The following is a 26,241-nucleotide window of genomic DNA, read 5'->3' as shown; positions in this document are numbered from 1 at the left end:
TGTCAACAAAATGGCGTTCTTTGAAAGGGGGTGTGGCGAGCTTCACACTAGGTGCCTGGTTATTTCATAGTAAATATATGGCCAAGGGATGTAGTGGAGGGTAAATCCACCTAAAAACAGGTTACCCACCTTTTTAATTGAGGAATAGGTTTACTCACCTGTTCAAACTGGCATAAATCTGCATAAATTCGTAGTAGATATTACAGTAAATGGCATCAGTCTGATGTAGCCTAGTTTACATGAGGATATAGGGTCTTTTAAGGTAGTTGTTTTCAAGCATGGGGACCCCCACTGATCCTTCAGAGAGGGTTCTAGAGGTCCCTCTGCAAAATAAGGAATAGTTTAATTTCATTGTTAATAACTCAAAATTATTCCCACAACAGAATAAGAATGATTGAGTGTTATCATAGGTTTCACTCTCACCACTATTATCTCCCCATGTAGTGACAACATAGACAGTTGCACAATTCAATGCTAAACTGACAACATCTTATATGGAAGTCCTTGGGATAAAATATTATCAAATGGGGGTCAGTGGACTAATGTGTGTCTATCTTGGTGTCCATGACATGGAAATGTTTATGAACCCCTGTTTTAAAGTCGAAAACATAAATTAATGCTTTTCTGAAAATATAATTGATTTTTGTTCATAGTGGTAATGGTTTGTCTCATGATGAGGTCATACTTTACCCACCTTTTTATTTACCACTACAAAGTAAGTTATAAGCCTATGCCTTAAGAAAGGACATACACATTCTTGCTTTTTAATAGTGCTTTTAATAGGGTTCTTAGTTTGATAGTGAGACTTTTTTCACATTGCCAGAAAGATTGGATGAGTAAATGATGATAATCAGGCTATAGCCTATCTCTGTTCATGTTTTAAGCAGTAGGGTTTGTTGAACTACCAGAAATCCTATCATGCTCAAAGAGGCAGAATATTAAATCCCCAACCAAAAGGGTGGCAGCACCTATCACCATAACACATAATCCAATCAATGATCTGCACTACAGCAGGCCTCAACTGGTTTTATCTTACTGCGTGTTATGCCTTGCTTATTTGGAAAAGTTTCATGAACATGTCTGTAACAGGAATGAATAAAATTAATTTAGGGTCTACTGCAGATCATTGACTGGATTATGCTTAGTAGTGAAGGTCACTGCTGCCCTATTGGTTTATTCCGCCCCTTTCTAAATAGTGGGATTTCCAGATGCTTGAATGCTATTTGGGTTTTATACAGTATACCTACTGATAATGGTGCACTATGACCGTGTTGATGATGGGGGAGATTTTTTGTTGAGTATATTTGTAGCCTATAGGTAGCCTATGTTGGTTGGGGTGGTAATTGACACTCGAGCAATCCCTAATCAAGTTAAGTCATTGCATTGTGTGACCTATTGGTGCTGTTTCATAACCCTCCAGTCACTCAAACATCCATTGAGGTTCCCCTGATATCGGCTTACTCCACATTATGAGTCCCATATGGGCAGAGATCTCACTTAATAAAGTCCCCTCTTAAACCCACAGCTCATCCCTTGCTAGACCAGGAAAAGATCAGCTCATTCAGCTCTTTTGGGAGTCATGATTTCAAACTTGTTCAATGGAAAGTATAATCTTTTCATTCATCTCATTCATTTCATTCAGTTGCCTAACACCCAGATTTCATTGGCAATGATTGATTTGCCTCTACTCTTGGCTCTTATCAAGGTCGTGTTTGATCATATTTAATGTGGTGAAATGGGAGTGTGTTTGTCATTAATATTACTATTACTGCCATTGCTATGACTACTATTATTATTACTATATTTAAATATGTATGGGACTCTAAAAACAGTGTTATAGCAGTGTTAAAACAATGATAAATAAAAGCCAATAAGTTAAAATATAATGTTTGTGTTTTTGCAACAACAAACAAGTGCTGACTTTTTGTAAAGGTACTTATTGTTGTTAGGCCTGTAAAGGAATGCAATATTCCTTTTAATATTTGATAAATTTCCACTTTAGTAACAAGGTCGGATTTTGGAAATTCTTAAATAATGTTAAAAACAATCTTGCATATAAATTGTATTCCTCTACATATATCCAAAATCTTATGAAACCATGGTAGGTGTGTGAACCTCAAGCTCACCTATACTGATGTATTATCCATGTATGGTTGTAAGGTGATGGGACGCTTAATTTGTTTGGTGTGCAGGGTAATCAAACATGTAATCTCCCTGTGTGTATGAGTAATTTCCCCCTCAACCCAATTAAAGGGATAATTAGGGCCAGCTGTTTGAATGCCTTAGATAACAATCAGACAATTTGGCCAGCCTTACCCAATATAAATCTGACAAACTTTGGGCCTAAAGACATATCATGCCATAATCAAAAGAAATTGCTGAAGACCTCCAGAATTTCTAAAACAATTTCTAAAAGTGGAGCTAGAGCTCCACATAACCAAGAGACATGCTGTCCAAATAGAGGAACTTTGACACAGTAGGTCATCCTACTAAACTTTCCAAAGACCTCTCTCCCTCAGCTATGGTCAGTGTTCATGGCTCCAACATCAGAAAAACACTGAGGAAAAATGGGAAGGAAAAACAAGCAAGTCTGCATCAGAATATTTGGTTGAAGACCAAGAAATTTAAGGCTTTGCAATGGCCAAGTCAAAGTCCAAACCTACAGTAAACTCAAGTGAGATGTTGTGGCAGGACCATAAACAAGCAGTTCATGCTCGAAAACCCACAAATGTCACTGAGTTGAAGAAGCTCTATATGGAAGAATGGGACAAAATTCCTCCATGGTGCTGCGAGAAACTGATTAACTATTTCAGGAAGCATTTGGTTGCAGTTATTAGTTAGATAAATAAGTATCCAAATTTGTGTAGTGTGTTCACTCAGGGTTCCCTTAATAGATTTCGGTTGAAGGTTTGATAACCTTCACTGTCAAAAAAAAAAAAAAATGCAGGAACTCAGATGGGAACCTGTGTTTTTTTTTTTACAGCAATGCATATGTTTATGAGATGACAGATACATGTGGGTGGCTCTGGTTGTGCAGACTAGAGTGCAGACTACACCACATGATGGTGCCATGGGACAACACCCTCTTTAGTGAAGAGGGACGTTTGATCACCTCTGTGGGGGCATTGTAACTCCCTGTCACACTCTCTGGTAGCTGTTGTGTTGCTGTTCTCCTTCCTGTTCTTCTCATTGTCAGGACCTGGATGATACTGTGGAGGATACACAGTTGTACGGCTGGCCTTCACACACAGATCAAGAGAAGAGAAGTATGATCCTTGAGTTTGTCTTGTCTGCAGTTTGTCATTCCTAAGAGTTGATTGTAACTATCGTTGCACATTCTATGATGTCACTGTGTAAAAGGTGGCACACTGAATTAAGTTTAAAGTGAAATGAGATTTTTTTTTCATTTTGTGAATTAATATTGTGGATACTAGTACAATATGTACATACAATGCCATGCTGTTGACCTTTTTTTTTCCTCATCTTGAATGTCCTCAGGTTCCTTGGAGATGATATTTAACTTCAATGCAAAATGTTCAGCTTTTTTCTTTTTTTGTGTTTCTGATTTCCTTGGCTTTTGTTTTACCTTTTTTATTTAATGTGTGTCATTGATTTTTAAAATGACTACACAAACAATATGTTTTGTTAGTCAGAAGTCTTTTTCCACCTCAACAAGCACACATGCACAATTAACTTGTTTATGTGTGTTGGTCATATGACAAATTGACCAGTTTATAGTATTATTATTTATTACTGACATCCATGTGATTTTTGCAATGTCCTCCATTAACTTATTTTCCACTTTCAAATGCATAATAATTACAGCTAACTCATACATATATAAAAAGATTTTATGTTTGTCTAACATCAATGACATTTGTATGCATATTAAAATCTACCATGATATGATGGTGATGCATATGAGACTTGTAGTCTTTCGGTTTGATGGAGTTAACACACAAAAAATATGTTTCAGTTGAGATGATGCATCTTGATCTCACCAGGTGAACCAATATACAGCCAGGAAATTCTACACAGCTGTGGAAGTTGTGGACCAATTCATTGTCATGTATGGCCTGCAGCTATTTCTCCCACACTAAGGATGAGGGACAGAATATTAACGTGGAGGATGTGCTGCTAGTAGTGCACAGTTCAGACATGAGTCTTGATCTATTAATGATGGAGGCCTTGAGCCATGACTTCCTCTGAAAGATTAAGTTGATGTTGATTCTGACTTCAATCATTAATGGGAAATGATCCTAAACAAATGGCCGCTAGTCTTGATTCTTAACAGAGGACGACAAGAAACAAAAGGAAACCCTGCAGAGATTTGAATAATATAAAAATTCCACTCACTCAAATTCCACTCCAATTCATCCACATGATGAATTGGAGCCATATAAACAGCTAAGATAAAATAAAGGAAATAATAAATTGGGCAAAATGTCCACATACTGCCAATTTTGCACTGCAAAAGACAAAGCATTTAGAAAATGTATGTCTTGGTTTCATACAATACTTAATTATAAAAACAGTGGGTTCGAATTCCAGTTGCCCACATCCAAATCTGCCACTTCTCTATTCAATGAAGTCACTCAGATTTGCTCAACTAGGATCATTGTTATGTGTTGCTCTCTCCCATGTGGATCTAATGGAAGGAGGCTTGATAAAGGTATGTATGCAGTGTGGAGATACAGGGGAGCCTGAGCAACACTCTTCCATTTGCTCAACAAGGGCCTGCGGTAAAATGACATTTCTCCTCCAGGCCTCTGGAGATAACGTTGCCATACGAATAACAGTCAAAGAAGCAGTTGCAACAGAGCAGGGGAATTTTTATTTTGTTTAAAAGTGCCTTTACAGTATCCCATGAGGTATGCAATTTTGATGAGTTGAGACAACTGAGGTTGTCAATGATTGACTGAAAAGTTTTGTGTAATAGACATTACCGTTCTCTGTATTTTCACATACCACCAACCAACACGCAGAATCTCAATTTCATAACACAATCTCATCATTATAGAAAACAAACATTGAATCCAGAGTCAAGGTTATACATAATGAAATCCTGTCAGTTAAGAGTGGGGATTTCATTCACAGTTGTGGTCCTATTTTGCATTTGCTCACGTTCCAACAATCACAAAAAGGTGTGTGGCACCCAAAGTATCGCTCAGCCACTAAAAAGCCTGAAGCATAAACGTCTTAACAACGAAGTAAAACATCCCCTGGTGAGGTTCTCAAGAATTTGAAATAAACTATTGCTTTTTTTTTTAATGCATTTGTGCAAAACATCTCAGTGACAATTACATGAACTGACAGTAAACCCAAACACACCTGGGACATCACTAACTCAGAGGTCTGGTGTAAGGAGTGATATTGCACTACTTTTCATCAAACAATAAAGGTATTACGTCAGGGCCAGACGACTGTCAGTACACCCATGACACAGGCACCCACTGTGGGGTGGAGGTGGCACGCTCGATGGCCTCTTCCACTCCTTTCACACTCTCATCGACGTCGTTGTTGACAAGAGTCACGTCAAAGAAGTGTCTATATGTGGTGAGAATGGCATCGGACTCCTTCTGGATCATCTGCAGGGATTCCGTCTAAGAGACAAGACACAAATTAATTAGTTGTTGTGCTGATGAAGTTTGCCGTTTTGGAGATTAATGCTTACTGCTTAAGTATATTCAGAAAATGAATGAATAAGCACCTGGGCAGCTGTGTTGGTGGGCGCGATGAACACCACGAGAGGTGCAAAATCAGCAGTTCTCAAGAGTTTCAAGGTCTGCATTAAAAAGTTGGAAGATTTTATGTTAGATTGGGGAGGCACACTAGACTGAAACAAACAGCTTGAAGAGGGATCTAGTTTTAATCTGATGATGTATGTTTGCAAAAGAAACTGCGGATGCCAACCTGTGGTTCTATATCCAGCAAAGCAATTTTGCCTTGCTCATGGATCTTCTGGATGGTCTCAATTTTGGTGCCGAACATGCTTCCCTGGAAGCTGCCATATTCCAGCAGCTCGTTCCCAGAGATGCACTTGGTCATGGCTTCGTTGGAGATGAAATAGTAGTCCTGTCCGTTCTCTTCATCCTTACGCTGGGGCCTGGTGGTGTCTGTGTAGAGACAGAGGTATACGTAGCTCAAGCTTAAGACTGGACAATTCAGCAAATTTTGCTGCTTTCTATAATTAGTAAAGATGAAGATGATGAATCTACTTACGTGGTGCAGGGTAGGCAAATTTCTCAGGGTATTTGGTCAGCAATGCATTTTTGATATGGCTCCTTCCTACACCAGGGGCACCTAAGTGAGGCAAAATTTAAGAAATAATACAATAAATGACATTTGAATTAAATCTGCTCACATAGGGCTTAAAATCTGAACCTTTGGTTGCAGTGAAGCACCATCTGTTGAACCACTCTAGCTTTCATTTTTTTCCAGTCTCAAACTAATTCTCTGACATTTTCATACAAAGACTGACTGTCTGTTACAGCTAAACACAAGATTCAGATGTATTTTGAGGCTGTAAAAGAATTCTGTTTATTTGTATGGTTTGGGAACATTGGAATAAAATACATCTGTATTTAAAAAAAAAACTATTTTCTACTAAATAGTCAAATTCATCAAGAACATGAACATGATCCTACTGATAAATAAGGTAACTAACAGGCTAGGGAGCTTACCAATAAGCACCAGTGTTTTTCTGTTGAAGGCGGGGAGCCGGACAACCTCCTCATAAGAAATCACATCCAGCTGGTCGAAAACTGCCAAAGGGAGAGTTTGTTTTACAGAAACCCATATGAGAATACACTTGAGAAAAAGTGTAGGTAAACACAATTACAGTAATATACTCACTAGAGCTGTGTTTGGCCAGGTACTTGTCTTTGCACTTCTTCTTCTTTCCAAAGGGGCTGCAGGATTGATGGCCCTCTTTGGCTTTGCTTTTACTTGCCAATCTCCTGCAGGGGAAACAGGGGGTTCGGTTGAGCTGGGCCCAGTTCGTCTAAGTCCATCTGACACTTAATATCATCCAAATCAAACATTGCTGGTATTTCATAGTAAGCACAAGCTTATAAAGCAGGAGCTAAGCATCAGACACAGTATGACTGAGCGGCGTACCATTCTTGGAGCTCTGGGGATGGTATGAGTCCAGCGAAGTCAGCAGCACAACTTTCCACTCTGCCTTGCCACCAGTTAGGATCCTGCTTGTTGATGATCTGGATGATGTCGCCGGTTTGAAACTTCATGCCAGCCTCTTTGCATGGGATGAGGTCATCCTTGGCAGGGTCGTAGTCAAACTGGGCCCTCATGTACATCTGCAGGTGAAGAGCACATGGCAGCCAAGAGGAGAGTCACATAAATCCCCATGTTAGCAATGAACTAACACATGTATATGGCAGCTAAATGAGTCTTCATTGTAATTTAACAGTTTGCTTACATTTGTAGTTTTTGTAGGCAAAACAAATCACACCTATATTGTTATGGCGGGAGCTAAAAGTTATGAGTACATTTCCATCAGCAAATGCTAACATAAATGACATACTCAAGGAAATAGAAATCTGGATTGGGGCCTCAAATCTGTCACGTCATCAATCCACTTTCTGGAGCTGATCTGTTCTCAACTTGTCTCAACAAGGTTTTTAACCCAAATGAGGTTAATTTCTGTTCTGAAACAGAGAATGTAAAAGATCTCTGGAAAATCAACCCTAGGTACTGTCCCACATGTCCACAAAGTCGGTGTCTTATTAACCGTCAGTTCAGCAGCTCCAGGCAGTATTGTTTGTTGACGTGGCAGATCAGAATCTCAACTCTCCCAGTGTTTTCCATGTTGTGTGTGTGTGTGTGTGTGTGTGTGTGTGTGTGTGTGTGTGTGTGTGTGTGTCTGTGTGTCTGTGTGTGTGAGGTCATGTACATACTTTGACTAAATTGTCTAAGATCATAGGAATAACATATGTAAATTCTTCTCAGGGTAGATTATCACATTGGTTAGTGATCAATTCATGGGCATTTGTGGTTTCCCCAAGTCACTCCAGTGGTATAAGTTCACCCAGTGGAGGGGTTTGGGTCGCCAAAAATGATGCTCTTTGAACATAATGGGATTAAAAGCTTTCTAACTACTTCATAATGGACTATAAGCTTCAAATTAGACTGCCATCACTGACCACACCAAAGACAGCAATTACTGCTTAACTGTATTATATATTATTGATAAACTGTATAAGGTTGTAAGATCACTGAATAAAACAAGATTAAAAATGTTTTCCATGTAGTCATTTAATTAACACATTCATTTAATTTATATTTAATACACTGTAAACAATAAAATGTCCAAATCAAATCTGAAACGTGAACTTTTTTTTTTTTTTGTTCATATGCCACAGAAAACCATATAAATGGCTGCTGGAGAAAATAATATATTGTGGCCAGCAGATGGCAGAATGAAACACACTAGCAAAGTGTTTCAAGTCAATTTAGCAAAGCTAATGTGAGTGATGATCTTTAAATCGGACCACTAGAGGAAACTAATTTGATAGTCACCTGCGTCTTTCATTGACTTATGGAAGATTCACCTGATAAAGAACAAAATCCTTTGAACAGATGTTTGCAGAAGGAAGGATTGGTAGAGAGAAGTGCCATTCAATCAAGGAACAGCGGATTACTTTGAAAACTTGTCACAGAGGCAAAACGGTCATACCGTCAAACTCATCTTTCAACAAAATATATACCAATTAGAAGAGATTATTAGGTCTGAATGGAAAGATCAAGTTCTTGGATTATTCATGCAAATGAACTTGAGTTTGGAAAGAACAAAGAAAAGGAAAAAAAAAACAAAGATTAGAAAAAAAGAGAACAGAATAATCATATCGATACAAAAAGGCACCACAAGACTCCACTATGATGAGGAAGTGCATACTCTGTCGGTCATGTGTTTACCTCACAGGCCCGGGAGCGACTCTGCAGGTTGGGAATGATCTTCATAGTGACTACTCCATTAGTTTCTTTCTGCATGTGAAGATGACAATCATTTTACTCATATTTATCCATATATTATTTTTTATTTCATTAAAAAATAGTTTTGTTGACTGTGTTGACCACAACACATTGTTGTTTTTTAAGAAAAAGTCAAGATATAGGGTACTAACTTACCAGGATCTTTTGTAGCTGGTCAACAGATTGGTTGGTCACACTTTTCCCATTGATTTCAGCTATTTCATCCCCTTCATGTAAGGAACCTGGAGAGAAGCAGAAACCAGAAAAGGTCTAGTAACACCAAACAGGGCCTTGTTTGTTCCAGTTCAATTTCTATACTGATATTATTAGTGTACTTAGTATTAATAGCTATTGAGGTAGCAGCAATTCTCCTGAGAGATAAATCAAAGGCAAACAAAAGCCTTAAAACTTGCTTTTTAAGGCTTTTTTTGCCTTTGATTCACCTCTAAAGAGTTAAAAGGAAAAAAAGGCCACTGGCTGGTGGCCTCAGATATGTAAATTGGCTGTTGATTGCATTACATTGTATTCTATTGTATTCTATGCATTTTGCAGTGTCCTGCTCAAGGGCCACATGGCTGCTGCTGAAAACACTTGCTGTAGCTGGGATCGAACCTATGACCTTTTGGTTACAGGATGGCAATGCCCCGATGACACTCAAGACGTTTTTGTGCTTAGATTCCTTACCTTGTCTGTGGATCATGCCCCCATGTAATATTCTGGCCACAGTGCACCTTTGCTTGTCGTTCAGTTTCAGAGTCACCCCCTACAAACATAGACCACAGTCATTAAGGAGGAAATTGGGAACACAAATCTGCACAATACTGACAATATTAAAACTGTGCATGTCTGTGTGTGTGGAGAGAGAAAGACGTACCATTGGCTCTGAGGGATTTTTTTCAAACTCTACTTCTCTCATCTTGGTCAACTCTGCGCCGTTCATGTGGCCCGCACTCCCATTGGTGTACACTTCAGCTCCCTTATTCTCATAGGTTTGCATAGCCGCCTGTAAAAAAAAATATATATATAAATATTATTATATACTATTTTGTTTCCCACAAAACAAACCAGTTTTGCTCAAAGAGGAACAAAAAAAAACAAAAAATCATATTGTTCTTACAATATGATCTGCAAATAATTGTAAAAACACTGTTCCAATGGAGCACAGTCAGATAACGCAGACAGATCAGATTATTATCATATTGGTACTTCCACTAACTGCAGCAAAAGCTTTTCGCTAATGTGTGCCAACAGCTATGTTTCATTTGCAGTTTCAACATATGTTCAAGGTTGAAAATTAACCCAATGTTATAACACCTCATTAACCATGTCCAGTGATCTGCTCCACCCGGTTCATGTGGTCATGGATACCACCACTCTCATTGGGGGACCACATTCAAAGAACAGCATTGATGTAAGGAAACAAATTCTTCTCAGCAAATATTGCAAATGATCGCCTCATTTCAATGATCTTCTGCAGTTCAATCTAGAAACCAAAGAACCAACACATGCGATGTGATGTAACCAGGAGACGTTTTCTGGGCCGGCTCCATTTCCGATTACCAGGAGGCCGACTTTGTGGATTCATACACTGTTTGTGCTTTTACACCCAAATGAACCCAAATGAAGAGTTCAAAAGCAGGAAATCCGTCTCTCCAGAAAATTTCCATGGTACTGCCATAATGTCAACAAAGTTGGTTTCCAGGTCACTGTCAGTGGAGCAGTTCAGAGAAGAGTCTCCGACATCCACAGATTAAGAGTCTTACATTTCTCTAGCTTTAACAGAAAGAATTCCTTTGACAAATCAGGACAATGCTGCCCAGTCAGAGGCGTGTAATGTGATTTCAGTTTTGTAGTGGATTTTCATTCTAAATGGATAAATGCATTTACATTTCTTTCATAAATGAAAAATGTATGTAAGTAGATAAGTGGTATCATTGTGTTTCTATTATCGCATGTGACTTGCATTTAATCAACTTTCATTTTTAACTTTTTCTATTTCTTTTTTTTCTAAGACAAATAGCTGTTGTGAGTTTTAGGAATCACTGGGAAGATACAAACTTTGCAATATTCTCTGAAATCATTAGGGCAAGAGAGTCAAACAATAGCAATATACAGTATCTGTCCAGCTTGTCAGATCACAAGCAAACAACCTCACAGGTTGAACACAGCACAAGACCAGTCTGGCAAGCTGCCCAGAATTTGCTAAAGATAGCAAACTCCAAACAACTGGATTAGGACTTAACTGGGATAGCTACCTCTCACATAAAATATGGAACAATAAATACACAACATCAAAAAGTATTAAAAAATAAAAGCTCACTGCTGACATCAGAGACATGATTATCTGCATCAGCACAATCCTTCAGCATGACTATACAATATCAGCACAACTGCCTCAGCACAAAAATACATTATCTGTTTTCCAGCATCAGCACTACAATAAACCAATAAAGATCATCATCGTCCTCCTCCTCCTCTCATGTAGTCTCACTTGTTTAACTGCAGGCAGTAATTGTTTTATTTTCTATGATTCTTTATGGAAATTTTAGCAAATCTTTGGGATTTGTTTGTTTGCTTGGGAGGTGGGGTTTTTTTGGTGAGATAATTGTCTTTCACTATAGTTGGCATGTGCACATTATTGTGACTCCCTTCACATTAGCCACCACACATGTACTTCTGACTTCTGGAGAAAGTAACCTTCCCTAGTAACATATTTGGAAAACCAATGTGCTTAGTCATCATTTGGTTAATTGTAGGCAATAATTGTGGTGGAGAGTAGATTCATTTAGACCACTTCAGGAGTTGGAGAGGGGAGTTTACTGAGCAAAAAATATATATTTGTTAGTGGTGGTGAGTCAAGAGATGACTAAATGAAGGAGTCATGAAAGTCAACAAGTTGTTTTGCTGTGCAACATGATACAGTTATTTACCAGCCACGAGCTAGACGAAATAGACTCTGTCATATCTTGGGACTGTACCAAGTGGGACTGTTTGGATGGGGTCCCTGCTGATGACATTACATCCTCTGCGTCATAATCTTGCTGCAGAGAAAACAGCACTTCTATCTTAAGACACCACACGCTGAGCTCCGTCTCCTTTGAAATTCAAAGATTTCTTACATGCTGTTCCTATCTACAGCAGTCCAATCAAAGTCTGTGAACTCTCTCTCCAAACCACAGAGCAGAGTCAAACTTTGTTTTCATCTGTCTGAAGTTGCTCCAAAGACAGCGAACGGGAGACTGATTTTCTAGACTCACATAATGTTTGTGTTTTCATGACTAAATTACTTAGTGGTGAAGCACAAAAGTGTGTGAAAGTACCTGAAAATGTACCATCATCCCCTGAAAATCCCCCTGGTTGATCTCCCAGTAACATTTATCATGTTTCTAAAGTAGGCGAGTTGCCCATTTTAGTCCCTAAGAATAACAAAATCCTTTAATTGAGGGATGTTCCCCTGTAAGCATTATAAACCTGATTTCCTCAGCATACAGAGCGAACCAGTGGGTTGTGAAAAGTGGATTTATGCTTTCTTCCCCTCAGCAAAGTGCTGACCTTCAGGACTGATGAGGAAGTCACATGGTTAAAGGAAACTGACTAAGGTTAAGTCTGAAGGTCAATTAGTATCACTGGGATAATGAATATCTGTTGTAGCGCAAAAACAGCTGAGGCCAGCTGAAGAAGATGTCATGTTGGCATATTTCAAACATACGCAACAGACTATATCTCCTGCCTACAAGTTGGTTAGATCTGCAGAAACGACAAAGCACTTGGTTTGGTGTTGTATGCTTTAACAAAGTGATTAAAGGGCAAATTTCAACAGTAATATCTGCTGATCAAGTGTATTTCCATTAAATAGACTTGCAAGATGGCCTACAAAAGCCCACACACAAGACTGTATACTAGCTCAAAATCTTTACAGTAAACAAGCTGCAGCCCACTCAATCAGTCTAACAGAGAGATTACATCACCCCTAAGGTAAAATCCCCCATCTTGTTTGGATTAGCACTAAAAGGTATTTTGATTAAACTGATCTCATTCTCACGACAGCCTTTGTCAGTTTCAGACGTTGGGAGAGTGCTGCGTAGTTTGAGGTGCTATCTGGGAAAAACAGCCTCATAGCGTGTCAGAACAAGTCGTTGAATAGAGGAAGACCCTGGCCGGCCCTCCCTTTGTGTCTCAGCAGAAAAGCGTGTTCCTCTGTGGCTTCCCGGTTCCTCTCCACTCACTTTAACAGAGTGTGAAGAGATAAACACATGATTATTAAGGTGGGCAAAAGAAAATGTCTTACAGGCAGTTTGGGCGGCTTTGGGTGGCCATTGTCTTTCAAACATGGTTTCCTGATGTTATAAATGCTGACCAATGAAAACAGTCAAACTCTGTTACTGTATGAAGCCATGAAGCCCTTTCAGAAGCTCCGTTATAGATTTTAGTTGTGGGAAAAACAGGATAAACAGCAAGTCAAATTTAGGGTTTGATCAAGCAGCATGTGATCAATACATTTCAGAATGCCAAGTAGTATCTCTGGATAAAAATAAATACACTGTAAAAAAAGAAAATCTATACATGTATTGTTCTATCTTTGGCTGTAAATATAGTGTAACCTATCACGTTGTAATCTTATTGATTACATTATAATGCTGTCCCTTTCTTATCCTCTCTTCCTCTCTAGATAAGATTGATCTGTACATGCAGCCTAGAAATATTAATTATTAATCCATTTCCCCCCCCTAAGGTTTAGGGTCGATCTCCTGCCAACAGACAAAGAATTATTGATCTACCAGAACCTTGAAGGGACACAAAAGGAGACCCTCCCTTCATCAAATTACTGTGCGGGTAATGTAAAGACAGTAGGATTTAACTTTAGGCCTTATCAGATGAACTGTTAAACAACTATAATGCTTTTTGCACATGCACCTCCCAACTTTGAGTAAGTATTTGTATCGACTTTAATTAAGTAGTTTAAAGGGCTGACAATGTTGCTAGCGTTGTGTAAGGCGTCCCGCCTCCAAGGAGCTTTGACAGTGAGATAAGACGGCGAACCCTCAATCTCATGCCAGGCCTCATCTGCCAGCAGCCTGATTTACCTTCACTTTCTGGGATGCTCTTAATGTTGGGAGTGTTTTTTTTTTTTAATTGAGGCTGAGGTCATGAGAAGGATGAGACACTGCTGAAAAAACATATAAATCACATAGTCATCCTTTAGTTGAACTGCTATAGGGAGGGAAACACACACAGGCATGGCTGACTATTTACAGCAGTGTACAGTTCTTTAGCCTGAATTATTTGGGGTATATTCTCCAGAGGAGCATAACTCAGTGTGAAGCAGCGCAACACTCAGCCTGCACACTAAAATGGCACACATGCACAGTCAGACTTACAGGGGAAACAAAAACATCCATCAGAAGAATGGGCCTATTCATTTTGTTTATTGTCAAGACCAAGCTCAAGACGAAAAAAACAAATCATCCAAGACAGATTAGCTCCTCTAACATACACACTCCTACACCACAATCAGAAGTATGTGCACCAACAGCACACACACACACACACACACACACACACACACACACACAAAGTGAAAGACCAGCATTCTCCGCTCTCTATTCCCTGTGAGGCACTGGACCAGGCCACCTCACTTACGACACTGATTTCTCAGATCTGCATCGACTTGAGGAGGAACAGTTTGGCAAGACTGTAGCTCAAGGTTACTGAACTGCAAATTGCTGATGTCAGAAAAGGAGTTTCCTCACAAGGCCTCCCTTCTCCATTTCCCACAGTTGCTCACTGCTGACTTATCAGTTTCAGAGAAATAGTTTAGCACATAAAATTGCTATATACTGTTGGCTTTCAAAGTGGGGCCTGGGGATCCTCAACAAAGGTCCAGTGTAGCTTACCTAGCAAAATCAGAATGGCTTATATGATGAAAGAATGGACTGAAAGAAAGGTTAGGTTTCACCCTCCCAATCACAGCCTACCTTATAGTAAATGAATAAGAAAGTAGCACTTACTTTGAAGCCAGTTCATTAGACAGACATGTACAAGGCTTAATGTTTTATTTTAAAACATAACTTCTCATACACTGTAATGAGCTCCTTACAATCACAGTCACTAAACACTTGGAATTAATTCCACAATATACTGATCTGGCCTTAAAGTGAAAACAAGTCATACATCAATACTTAAAATAACACCACAATATGATGTGGTAAAAAATCTGCCCAGGCTCTTCTGTTTCACCACAGTGAGGCCTGGTGACACTAAGCCTTCAGCTGAGGCAGAACTAACACTGTGGTGAGTTGGATATCTGTAAGTCTCATATCAGCATTTATTTCACAACAATCCATCATGGATTGTTTAGTCGAGTGAAAATGTCCCAAAAAGTACTGATGTTACTTTGGAAAATTATTACTTTCTTATCAGAATTGAGGCTAGCATTAAACATGTTGTCACTGATACTATAGGAATTGTGCAATATATTTTCAACTTCTAGGGCTGTATGGCATTTACTATTTATAGAAACAACATTTTTTGATTTAAGCTGGGAACATGGGCCTCCAGGCACGTGATGTGGCCTGCTTTTCCCCCCCATCAGTCAACAGATGTCTGCATCTTTTTTTCTTTTTTGGGGGGGAGGAAATGCAGAAGTGAATCTGCCAATGACATGTCTACTGGACTCTACTCAAGACTGAAGCTGACCAAGCAATACCGAGCAATGCAGTGGTGGCGGCTGCCTGAAGGGAAACACACAACCCGAGTTTACAGGACTTGACATGACACGGCAGACCTATGCGGTGCACAATTCTTTGTTTGAGACATGAACATATTAAAATGCTACAAGCTACATTATGACAAAACATTTTACCTGTAGAAATCTTGTCGCACGAACAGAACAAACAACAGTCATGTGTCCCTCTGCAATCTTACCCTCTGCTTCCCCGGAAGCAAACACCAAAAAATTTCGGGGGGAAAAAAACAAGGTAAAACGACACCGTACCTTTTCAGACTTTGGTTTGTTTTGGAGAAGCTGCTCCAGGTACAGATCGGAGAGGGCTGTCCGGACACTGTTGGTCGACTCCAGTGTGACAGCGGGTTCGTTTTTATTGGATTTTAACGTCATCTTTCCCTCTTGGCAAAAAAAAAAAGACGAGTGAACCCGATGTGCCCCTGCTCAAGGTCCGCCAGAGGCCGCCGGCCTGATAATGCTGAAGGAGGAGACGACGATAAGAGTCCTGGCGCTGTGATAAATCACCGCAGCGGGATAAAAGTCCAAGGTTTTGATCAGTAGCAGGTGGGGTCCGGTCACTATCTACTGCGGGGACACCGCTGACAAAGCAAGTAAACACGCGACTGCCGCTGCTGCTCGGAGGGGCAGGCTCGTGCTGCCTTCACGGCCTCCTCGTAAGATCGTACTTCCCAGAACGGAAGTCGTAACAAAATGGACCCTGTAACAAAAAAAAATGTTGTTGTTGTTGTTTTCGGTGGCGTTTGTTCTATTTTAGAGATAAAGCAGTGCAGAGCTACATTGTGCTGCAGCAACAGAATGAAGAGGAAAATAATGGGCATCAGGTATTTATATATGATGTTTCATGATTTCTGCATATTTCAGCAGTCTGCACATATCAAGTCAGAACATATGACACTTTTCCTGTTCCATGTGTTTATACATGCTTACATTTATACTTTATTTTAATATCTATAATAATATATACTATACACATATTTCATTAAATTTCGATTAAACCATATTTAAGTAAGCAGTCGAGACTCTTCAAAACTGTAACTAAATCCATATAAGAAAATAATCTATACTTGCTAATCTATTTTATTGCTCTTATCCATTCCATTCTCATTATTTCAACATTTTTATAGCTGATTTTATATTCTATTTGTATGTTTGTATTCTATTTTCCTTTTCACTGATAAATCCTATCATTGCTGCTGCAACAACCTAATTTCCTCATGGGGATATAAATAAATACATAATATATAAATAAAGTCTGATCTGATCTTGAATCTTTTCCATAAGCTGTTGAAACGGCTTCCATGCTCTCCGCCCCTAAACGTCACTCGGGTCGAAAATGTCCACTTTCTCCGTCTTATTTGCCGCTTTAATTGAACCGTTCATGGACGCTCAACATGTAGTCCCATATTTCCGACGGCGCCTGAACGCAGCATTACCGCAGCGTTCTCAGCAGAGCTTACTGTACTACTAATAGCGTGACGTAGATTACAGAGCTTACAAGTGGTGAGGAAGAAGGATAATATGTAGCACGACAGAGGCCCCGACTGGCGGTGTAGCCCCAAGCTGCAGGATAAAGGTGAATTTATAGCTACTTCTGCCATTTGAAAGACTCAGTGGTGAATCTCAGTAGAGATGATCAGACAGCTGTACTCCTCAGAAATGGCGTTTCCCGGATGCAGTAGCAGACCACTCCACTTTGAAAAACAAGCGCTAGTGTCACCCCTTACGAGAGAGAACTGTCCTCTGAATAGGAATATATAGGCTATAAGGATACTATACAAATTAATATAAGTCACTACAGAAATATTAAAGGAAAATTGGAGCGATACCACAGGAGATTTGAAAAAAAAAATGTGATTAAGTAACCGATGATAAGGACACTAAAAACTCACTATTGAGTAGGCCCAACCTACAGACACATAGGCTATAGAACTAAGTAGCCTAAGTAATAAAAGAAAATAGGTATTAAAATAAAATAAAGGTAATGTAAATAATCTAAAAAGCTATAGAGACAGTGCAAATAAATGAAAAAAATGCAAATAATAAATATAGTTTGTTTATAGTCAACATTATCATTTAACATATTGTGTCTTGTATTTAAGCCATATTCTGACACAAACACACTGTGTGCTATTCCTGTCATGTTTTATATCTTAGTTACAAAAGTATGGCACTGTGTGAACTTGTGTTGAACATGCCCCCACTGTGTGACCGTCTCCTGCATCTTTAATAAGTCTGTTGTTTAATTCAGACTGGCAGGCCAATCCTCCCCCCAGCTGCCCACACCAGAGAGCGTTTGCGGCTCTTCTCAGTGTGCCAGGTCACAGAGGGGGAGCTGGGAATTAGGGCTAGCTTAACCCTAGTGAACAGGTATGGGGCAGGGGAGGTGCTAGTCCCCAGTGTGAACTACAGAGGGAGCCATCAGACAGGTAAGCAGCAGCCATCCACCACCATTCCCCTCAACACCGTCCGGGGCCTGTTTCACTAAGCGGGGTTCTTTGGTTTTACGAGCCAATTTTGGGTTTAACCCTGCAGCTTTTCAGTCTCATGACCGGCTCACTTTTATGGTAGGCCTAAGTCACCATGGTAACATAGGCTGCACAGCTGTTCAGGCTATTGGATCCAAACGTACAAAAAGCCTGCCTCCATACCAATGGGAAGCCTGGGAAAACAGCATCACCACTCCTAGAGCATCCTGTGGACTCTTTTTTAAATAGCCTAAAGCTTTATTGCAAAAATGCCATTCATAAAACCAGATATACTGTATGAACAAAAATATTGCATTCAAGCGGGAAAATGGCCTGGGAAGCTACAAACATTTATTATATCTCTGATACAATAAATCATCAGGGAACGCAAAGGGCTTCTGCGGACTCTAACCCTTCTTACTATCTGTTACTTCAATAGTATACCCTTATATATTTTTTAATCACTCACTCTGGCTATTAGAGAGGGCTTCTAACAGCAGGTAGTTTACATAATTTGACTTGACTATAGGCTATATATCAATAATGAATTTAATTTACTGTTGCATATTAAGTGCACTGAAATTCTTTCATAGGATTCCAGAGAGTGATTAATGCATTAGATTGCAACTATAACCCCATAGATGAGGTGGACTTTGTGAATAGAAAATATTTTCACAGCCTCAGTGTGACCACACAATATTATATCAGTGGGAAGTATGCCCACTGTACCAATGATGAGGCAGTGCTAAACCTATTTAGTTTTTTGCTGTTATATTTTTTGTATTGCTGATATTTATTCATTATAATAGTTTGTTCTTCTTGAGGAAAAATACATAAAAAATGTTAGTGATCCATTTCTTTACCATACTTTCATTTTTTATGCTGGAATTGTGGCAGAAAATGTTTACATAACCTCACAATCGTTTACAGTCTACTGTTTTTATTGTGTATTTTTATATTCTAGTTATGTGTTATATTGTAGTTCCTCCATAGGTCTTACCATAGACCGTAAAAAATAACGGAACCCTCGTAGCATGGAAAATAGTGCGTCCCTCCCAGAATGCAATGCGCGAAAACATGCGCGCTGCCGCTAGCTGGTCGGAGCTCTTTTCTTTAAAAGGCTCTTTGGAAAAGTGAAACTCATACCCGGGTAGCTGACGTCCTTTAATAATTAACATTGGACATCATCTGTACTTTTGACCATTCTTTATGAGATCAAAGGATACGCAGTCTAAAAAAGCGACTGGTTTCAGAGTAAAGCGATACACGAATCTACTAGCCTTTTGCAAGTTCTACTCAGTTCTACAAATTGCACGAAGTGACGTTGCTTTCACTCTAACGTTCAGGGTTAAGTTACTGCCCGTACAGAGTATGTTTATGCCCGGGGTGTTTCGCCGTTTAAGTGGAAAGCTGCGACCTGCATTGAAACAGGCTCACTGGATCTCTGGACTCGGAGAGACCCGGACACAATGCAGACACTTACAGAAGATGCACTACAGCAGCGCCACCTATCCAACAACCTGCCAGTTACGTGAAAATTGCCTCGGTGAGTTTAATTGTAATGACGACCGTGTTTGTATAGTTGTTCTTTATGACATTTTGTGAGACGCATAGCTCGGCTTTTACACCTACTCCCTGCATTTAGAGCTCAGCTATAGAGGCATGTCGATGCGCCTGGACTATGTGTGGCTTCGGGATCACTGTCGGGCTGCCTCCTGCTACAACGCCGAGACAAACCAGAGAAACTTGGATACAGCAAGTGTAGACCTCCGCATTCGTCCGGCCAAAACTAAGGTGGACGATGGCCATCTCCTCCTCACATGTAAGTCATTCATGATTTTGATTACATGTGCACCAAGCCATTCATGAATTGAATTGAGAATGCATGGTAAAGTCCAATTCAGTTCCTGGAGTTGGAACTGGAACTGGAACTGGAACTGGAATTGGAATTGGAATGTCACCCAGCTCTAAGGAAGCAGAATTGGAACTGAATTGGAATGACAGGAAACAGAATGGAATACCATGAAATTCCACTTCTGAGAGGTTGTCTAAACATTATAATCAATCAAATACATTCAGTCATAATGAACGTATTACGATTACATGTTATGCATCCAATACCATCTGAAAGGTCCCTTAAACATTTTATGATTTCAGTATTGATGATATATAACACCGTGCAATCTCAGATATGTGGTAAGAAAAAACAAAGAAAACATCAAATTTCACAGAATTTCATTGACTTAAATTCAACTTCCTGAAATTCCAATTCTGTTTCCTGAAGGTTTTTTCCAATTTCCAATTCCAGTTCCTCAGTTGAATTGGAATTGATGAGTTAATTCATGAATTGAGCCCAACCCTGCTGTACACTCTTGGAAGGTGATGGGTGGGTTCACTGATGCTGGGGAGCGCCTTAAAAACAAACTTTGTCAAAGTGTTTTTATAATGTCAACAACTTGGTTTTTATGTTGCAAAACTATATTTCACATATACCTCAGAGTATGTGGAGGGATGTTTCAGAAATAAATAAAAGGCTACACAATAATGAATCAGTAATAAACAAATTTACAAAACTTTTTATAATGAAATTATTCAAATAATTAAATGATAAATATTATTTAAATATATTGCACCATTTAAATGATTCCCCTGCAGCAAGGGAGGTGAGTTGCCCAAGTATAAAAAAATAGGACTTCCATCACAACTTTAGGCTATACATTAACATTTGAAAATTTTTTGAGGCATGCAAAGTACAGAAGAGAAACTAAAGAGTGCATTTAAGTTGGGTTTTTGCATGCCACCCTAATAATTATGGACCAGTTCTGTGATTATTTATTATTGACTATTTAAAGCATACATTAATAAAAAACAATTATAAAGTTAAATAAGTTAAAATGATAGTTAAATAAGTCAATTAGTAAATTAGTAAGTTAGGTTTCTCTGCAGAGTCGAGCCGCTGCTCCTCCACATTGAGAGAAGCCAGTTGAGGTGGTTCAGGCACCTGGTAAGGATTGACATGGGACTTGTGTCAAAAGTCTCAATTTATTTGTTAATAAAGTCTTAATCAAGCACAGTATGAAAAGCACTTCTCATTCCTTCCATCTCTTTTACAATATTTCTCATTTTTGTATCCCAGGGCCTGATGGTCATGAATCAAAATACGACCTGAGCTGGCTGGCGGAGAACAGCTATGAAGGAAGGAAGCACAGCACCGTACAGCCACGCTCCCTGTGGAACTCTGACATCTACATGAATTCAAACACACCCTCTGCCAAATGGGACAAGTTCATGAGCTGTGAGGATGAACTGAAGACGTTTCTTCAGAACTATCTGCTCTATGGGGTCGCTTTTGTCGAGGACGTCCCAGCCACTGTTGAGGCCACAGAGGCAGTTACCCAAAGGGTCAGCCTCATCAGGTATTGAGTCCTGCTTTGTTTGGCCTATGTCAAAGTTGGGGAACTGCTCAGTTTGTCTGAAGTAATGATCAATTATTTGAGATATTTTTTACCTTTACCTTTAAGCTTTATTCTTTCAGACGCTAAATATACTCAGTTTTAAGTTAATAAACGTTGACTCGGCTTGTAGAATTTTGTATCCTAACCTGAAGAGTTGAAGGGTCATTTTGTTTTTCTCTGCCCAATTTTTCATTCTGTTTTCGAAGTCAAATGTGAAATGCTTCAGGGAAGTAAACTAGAGAGAGCTGTTTTTGTTACGTGTTCATGAAAGACTTGGTAGGTGATGATTACGCAAAAAAGGAAAAAAAAACAAAACAACATATTTGTCTGTGGAAAGCAATGAGGAAGCAGCGTGTTGTAAAAAATGCGGCACAAACTGTGTGAATGTTTACTTATAACCACTTTTTTGGACAAATGATTGTCAAATGACGGGCCAAAACATTGCCATGTGTTACTCAATTGTTGAACAAAAAATGATTAAGGCCTACTGTTCAACATGTGCCACTGCTTTCTTCATGTCTTCATGTCTTTCTTGACATCTGCTGTTGGCGCTGCTAATCAACTTTGTGTTTTGTGTGTTACTCTCCGCCCACCAGAGAGACGATGTTTGGGAGAATGTGGTGCTTCACTTCAGATTTATCCAGAGGAGACACCGCCTACACCAGTCTGGCCCTGGACCGCCACACAGACACATCTTACTTTCAGGAACCATGTGGGTTAGTATGGGGACAATATTTATACTCAGGTGGTTATGAATGATCATGTTGACATTTTGTTTGAGTCTAAATGTATGTTGGTAGCCATAAAAAATTTGAAAAGATGAAGATTGTTGAAATAAACACTTAAAATGCATTATTGCCATCTAGAGTGATATTAATGTCATTATTTTTATGACAATTCCAGGGCAATGTATTCTTATATTTAATACTTACTACATACAATATGTTTTTTCATTGACAAATTAGATAGCAAATAATACAACTAGAAAATGTTCTCAGTAGTGCACAGACTTAACAATTACAGGATCATATAGAACATGGCACAATGTGCTAGAAACAAGTGGCTATTCAGGTGTTACTGTATTGTTGTACAGTATATTAAATGGCATATGTCACAATCACTGATTAACAGCAGCAGGCGTAATAAAAGCTCAATAACTGATTAACAAAATGTGAAACATAGACCTACCTTCATGAAACAACAAGACTAGATAAAGGGCAAGCCTCTGCTTCGCTGCTATCACTTCAGCTGTCATAACAAAGAAGAGGCTTGTTTTACATGAATATGCCACATAAGTTAACTTTTATCCAAACCCCTCAAAAATGGAGGTCATGTTTGAGGAAATGTATCTCTATTCAAATACAGTGAAATATCAGGCTACAATAGAATATGTAATACAAATACATGTAATTTGCAGGCAAAATGCATTTAATGTATCCTCAGAGAAATCCCAACACTAGTACACTATTTGTTTTCTCTTTTTCTGCACACATACAGACCTTGTACAGCCATAATAAATATGATTCTAAACCAAGGTATTCGAAGGTATGGAGCTGCTCATTTGACAATGAAAACTGATTTAAGTCACATAAGGTTTGCCTGAACCTTTACATTTATCAGTTCCAGTTGCAAATCAAATAAAGTGAGCTTTGCAATAGTGTGACATCAGTTAGGGGGCTTTACAAACACTTTTCTAATTTGAGTTTAAGTATTGGACACAGTCATCAGATTGAATTGTCAAAAGGCATAAGAATAATATGTGTCCATTTGGATGTCTGAAGTTAAATGAGGTAATACTGAGTAGGACTCCTTGGCATTCTATATTTTATAGTGATGTTAGTATTTCTTGTGTCTGTGTGATAAAGATGATATTGCTGTACTTTCATTTTCATTCTTTTCACAAATTCATCTAAGAAATATGCACATTTTATTGTCAGTATTTCTATCTAACCATGCAGTTACATTAAATTAATTTTATTTATATTTGTACTGACTTCACATCATTTATTAACTCAATGCCACTGATTTTTGCCGCAGAGTGCAGGTTTTCCACTGCCTCAAGCATGAGGGGACCGGAGGGAGGACACTGCTGGTGGATGGATTCTATTCTGCAGAAAAAGTACGGCAGCAGTCACCTGAAAACTTTGAGCTGCTGGCCCGGGTGCCCATCAGACACGAGTACATTGAGAGCACAGGCAGCCACCGAAACCACATGATTGGAATCGGCCATTTGCTTAACGTGTATCCTTGGAACAATGAAGTTTACATGATCAGGTATGACAGTATTTTGATTTTGAATGACATGTTATCTAATCTTGTGTCTGTGCCACAACGTGCCACATTGTGCACGTTGACCTTTTGTCTAAGAAGAAAAAATTTTTGCAAGAAGTCGCTACTTTGAATGTATCTTTTCCACAGATACAACAACTATGACCGTTCAGTGATAAACACAATCCCCCACGACGTTGTTCAGCGATGGTATGCGGCTCATCGAGAGCTGACCAATGAACTGAGGCGGCCAGAGAACGAGCTGTGGGTGAAACTGACACCAGGGAAAGTAAGAAATCAATGCTTCTTAAAAAGGAATACCACTGAATTTCATATATCTCATTGCCAAAAATCATAAAGAAGCCTTTGTCCCAAATCTTATGTCAATTTGAAGCTTCAAGAGAATTGAAAACTAATCAGAAAAGATGCAAAAGGTAACTTATCCATAATATTCATGGTACTTTTCTGGGCATAAGGCTGCATAGAAACTTTAAAAAACGTATTGTTAATTCACAAAATCAGCTACACATTCATACAGCAGCTCCAGCCTTTACATATTGATGACATCAGACAGACAATTGAGCTTTGATTTCCTGTTGATATTCATAGATATTGATAGGGCTGTCTGAGACAACACCTGTGGGACTTTTTACACTCAGTGACACCCCCCTTTTGAATTATTAATTGACCAGCTGTATCCATAACAGATTCTTCACATGACGACCAATTAGCTATTAGAATATGATGCAGTTCAAGAGACAATACACCCAACATACAAACTGCTGTACATCTCTCTCCTGACTATTATTTTTTTATTAATCATTTATAACTATATTCCACACCTTTAACTTGCACACCAGTGTTCAAGCCTATTTGCAAGCCAGCAGAAATGATTTCAAGTCTTTTAAAATTACATTCAAAGATCATTCTTTATGTACTTCTCTCTCAATACTGTTTGCTGGGTCAATGCACATTTGTCTAAGGATTCTCCTCTCTCCTGTTTCCATGAGGTGGTTTTCATAGACAACTGGCGCGTCATGCACGGGAGAGAGTCTTTCACGGGCCTGAGGCAGCTGTGCGGGTGCTACCTGACCAGAGACGACGTCCTCAGCAAAGCTCGCTCCTTGGGTTTGCAGGCCTGATCCCCGATGAGCATCCCTTCACCTCTGTGCCTTTATATAATGTCTGGGGTTAACCTACCCGTATTGTAGCTTTCAACCCAGTTGGGCAAAGAATCCTCTTCACTCAGGACAAATAACCAGTTTTACTCCTGTTCCATACTGTGGCCCAATCCCAATGTCCCCCCTACCGACTGAGCCCTGAGCCCTCACAGACATAATTGACGTCACCTGTGTGCGCAGCTGTAGTGCCTGAGTGCGAGAAGTCACGAGGGCTCGAAAATGGTATAGGAGGAATGGGACAGCACTTTGTGGTATCACGTGTTGCCTTGACAACGTCAGACGTTACTGTCTCCCGTTAATTAATCAATTTGTAATTTACTCTTTGTTTGCGCTTTTGTCTAAACAGCATTATTAAGCTAAAATGAAAAAAATGCACTACATCATTACAATATGTAAATATGTAAAAAAAAAAAAGATAACAAAAAAGAAACAGTAGGTACGTTGAAAGCAACAGGTACTTTTAATAAAGCTTAATGAGCACAAATAAGCACATAAAGGCTATATTACATGCTGCTTATATTAGCAGTATCTAACATCCTTCTTAAACATTTAGGAAAACTTAACTTTCTTTTTTCTCAAATGATCTGTTTATTCTGTTTTAATGTTGCAATGTTTTCTCTTTTAACTGTATCTTGCATGTAGTTTGATCCTTTCATGCCTGTTTCTCTCTAAGGTCTTTTGTAATTGTTTTTTGTGATTATTTTTCCTTAATTATGTTTATTTTTTGCTGTTTTTTCTTTTGTATCGGGTGTATTGGCTGATATCTTCCACATACATGAATATTAACGTCACAAACGTTATGAACTGTGGGTAATTCCCTCAAGCAACGTCTATAGAAATGCCGACTTGCTGAAAGTCTGCATAAAGGGCTCATAACGTCGGCCAGTGAGCCCTCGCACACTTACCGATTTCACAGTGGGACAGCCCTGAAGCCTCGCGGACTTGTCGGGAACGCGTCCGTGAGTCTGTGAGTGCGGACATTGGGATTGGGCCTGTGTCTCACGCACTCCTCCTTGTTCACTCCATGAAGCATAGCACTTTCAAATTTGTAGATGAAACTACACTGCGTTCTGCAAATATTTGGACAGTGACATTTTTTTAAGCTTTAATTTGAGGGTATTTACATCCATATCAGA

The 26,241-nt window shown here is 39.2% G+C and overlaps 2 protein-coding genes across 3 annotated transcripts; one reads left to right on the top strand and one right to left on the bottom strand.

Moving 5' to 3' along the window:
- Positions 1–4,817: 4,817 nt before the first annotated feature.
- Positions 4,818–16,367, bottom strand: mpp1 (MAGUK p55 scaffold protein 1). The gene is made up of 12 exons (XM_071528168.1): positions 15,986–16,367; positions 9,866–9,994; positions 9,676–9,754; positions 9,148–9,233; positions 8,935–9,003; positions 7,120–7,316; positions 6,856–6,959; positions 6,684–6,764; positions 6,223–6,303; positions 5,914–6,116; positions 5,711–5,785; positions 4,818–5,603 (listed from the first exon to the last, which is right to left on the bottom strand). The coding sequence occupies exons 1-12, from the start codon at positions 16,106–16,108 to the stop codon at positions 5,427–5,429; spliced, it is 1,404 nt and encodes a 467-aa protein (XP_071384269.1). The 5' UTR covers positions 16,109–16,367; the 3' UTR covers positions 4,818–5,426.
- An 875-nt stretch (positions 16,368–17,242) lies between these two features.
- On the top strand, positions 17,243–25,590 carry tmlhe (trimethyllysine hydroxylase, epsilon). 2 transcript variants are annotated; one of them, XM_071528178.1, is made up of 8 exons: positions 18,058–18,162; positions 19,633–19,747; positions 19,847–20,023; positions 21,338–21,617; positions 22,253–22,372; positions 23,694–23,930; positions 24,075–24,213; positions 24,935–25,590. In XM_071528178.1, exons 2-8 carry the CDS (start codon positions 19,690–19,692, stop codon positions 25,064–25,066), a joined length of 1,143 nt encoding a protein of 380 aa, XP_071384279.1. In that variant the 5' UTR covers positions 18,058–18,162; positions 19,633–19,689; the 3' UTR covers positions 25,067–25,590. The 2 variants fall into 2 exon arrangements, with proteins under 2 accessions (XP_071384280.1, XP_071384279.1); XM_071528179.1 differs by lacking the exons at positions 18,058–18,162; positions 19,633–19,747 and adding an exon at positions 17,243–17,309.
- The last annotated feature ends 651 nt before the right edge of the window (positions 25,591–26,241 follow it).

The sequence above is a fragment of the Centroberyx affinis genome, unplaced genomic scaffold (genome assembly GCF_046629955.1).
Source record: "Centroberyx affinis isolate AG114_WGS23_722 - 3 ecotype Tasmania unplaced genomic scaffold, CSIRO-AGI_Caff_v1 ptg001629l_1, whole genome shotgun sequence".
NCBI classification, from domain to species: Eukaryota; Metazoa; Chordata; class Actinopteri; order Beryciformes; family Berycidae; genus Centroberyx; species Centroberyx affinis.
This window is presented reverse-complemented; position numbering and strand designations above follow the sequence as displayed.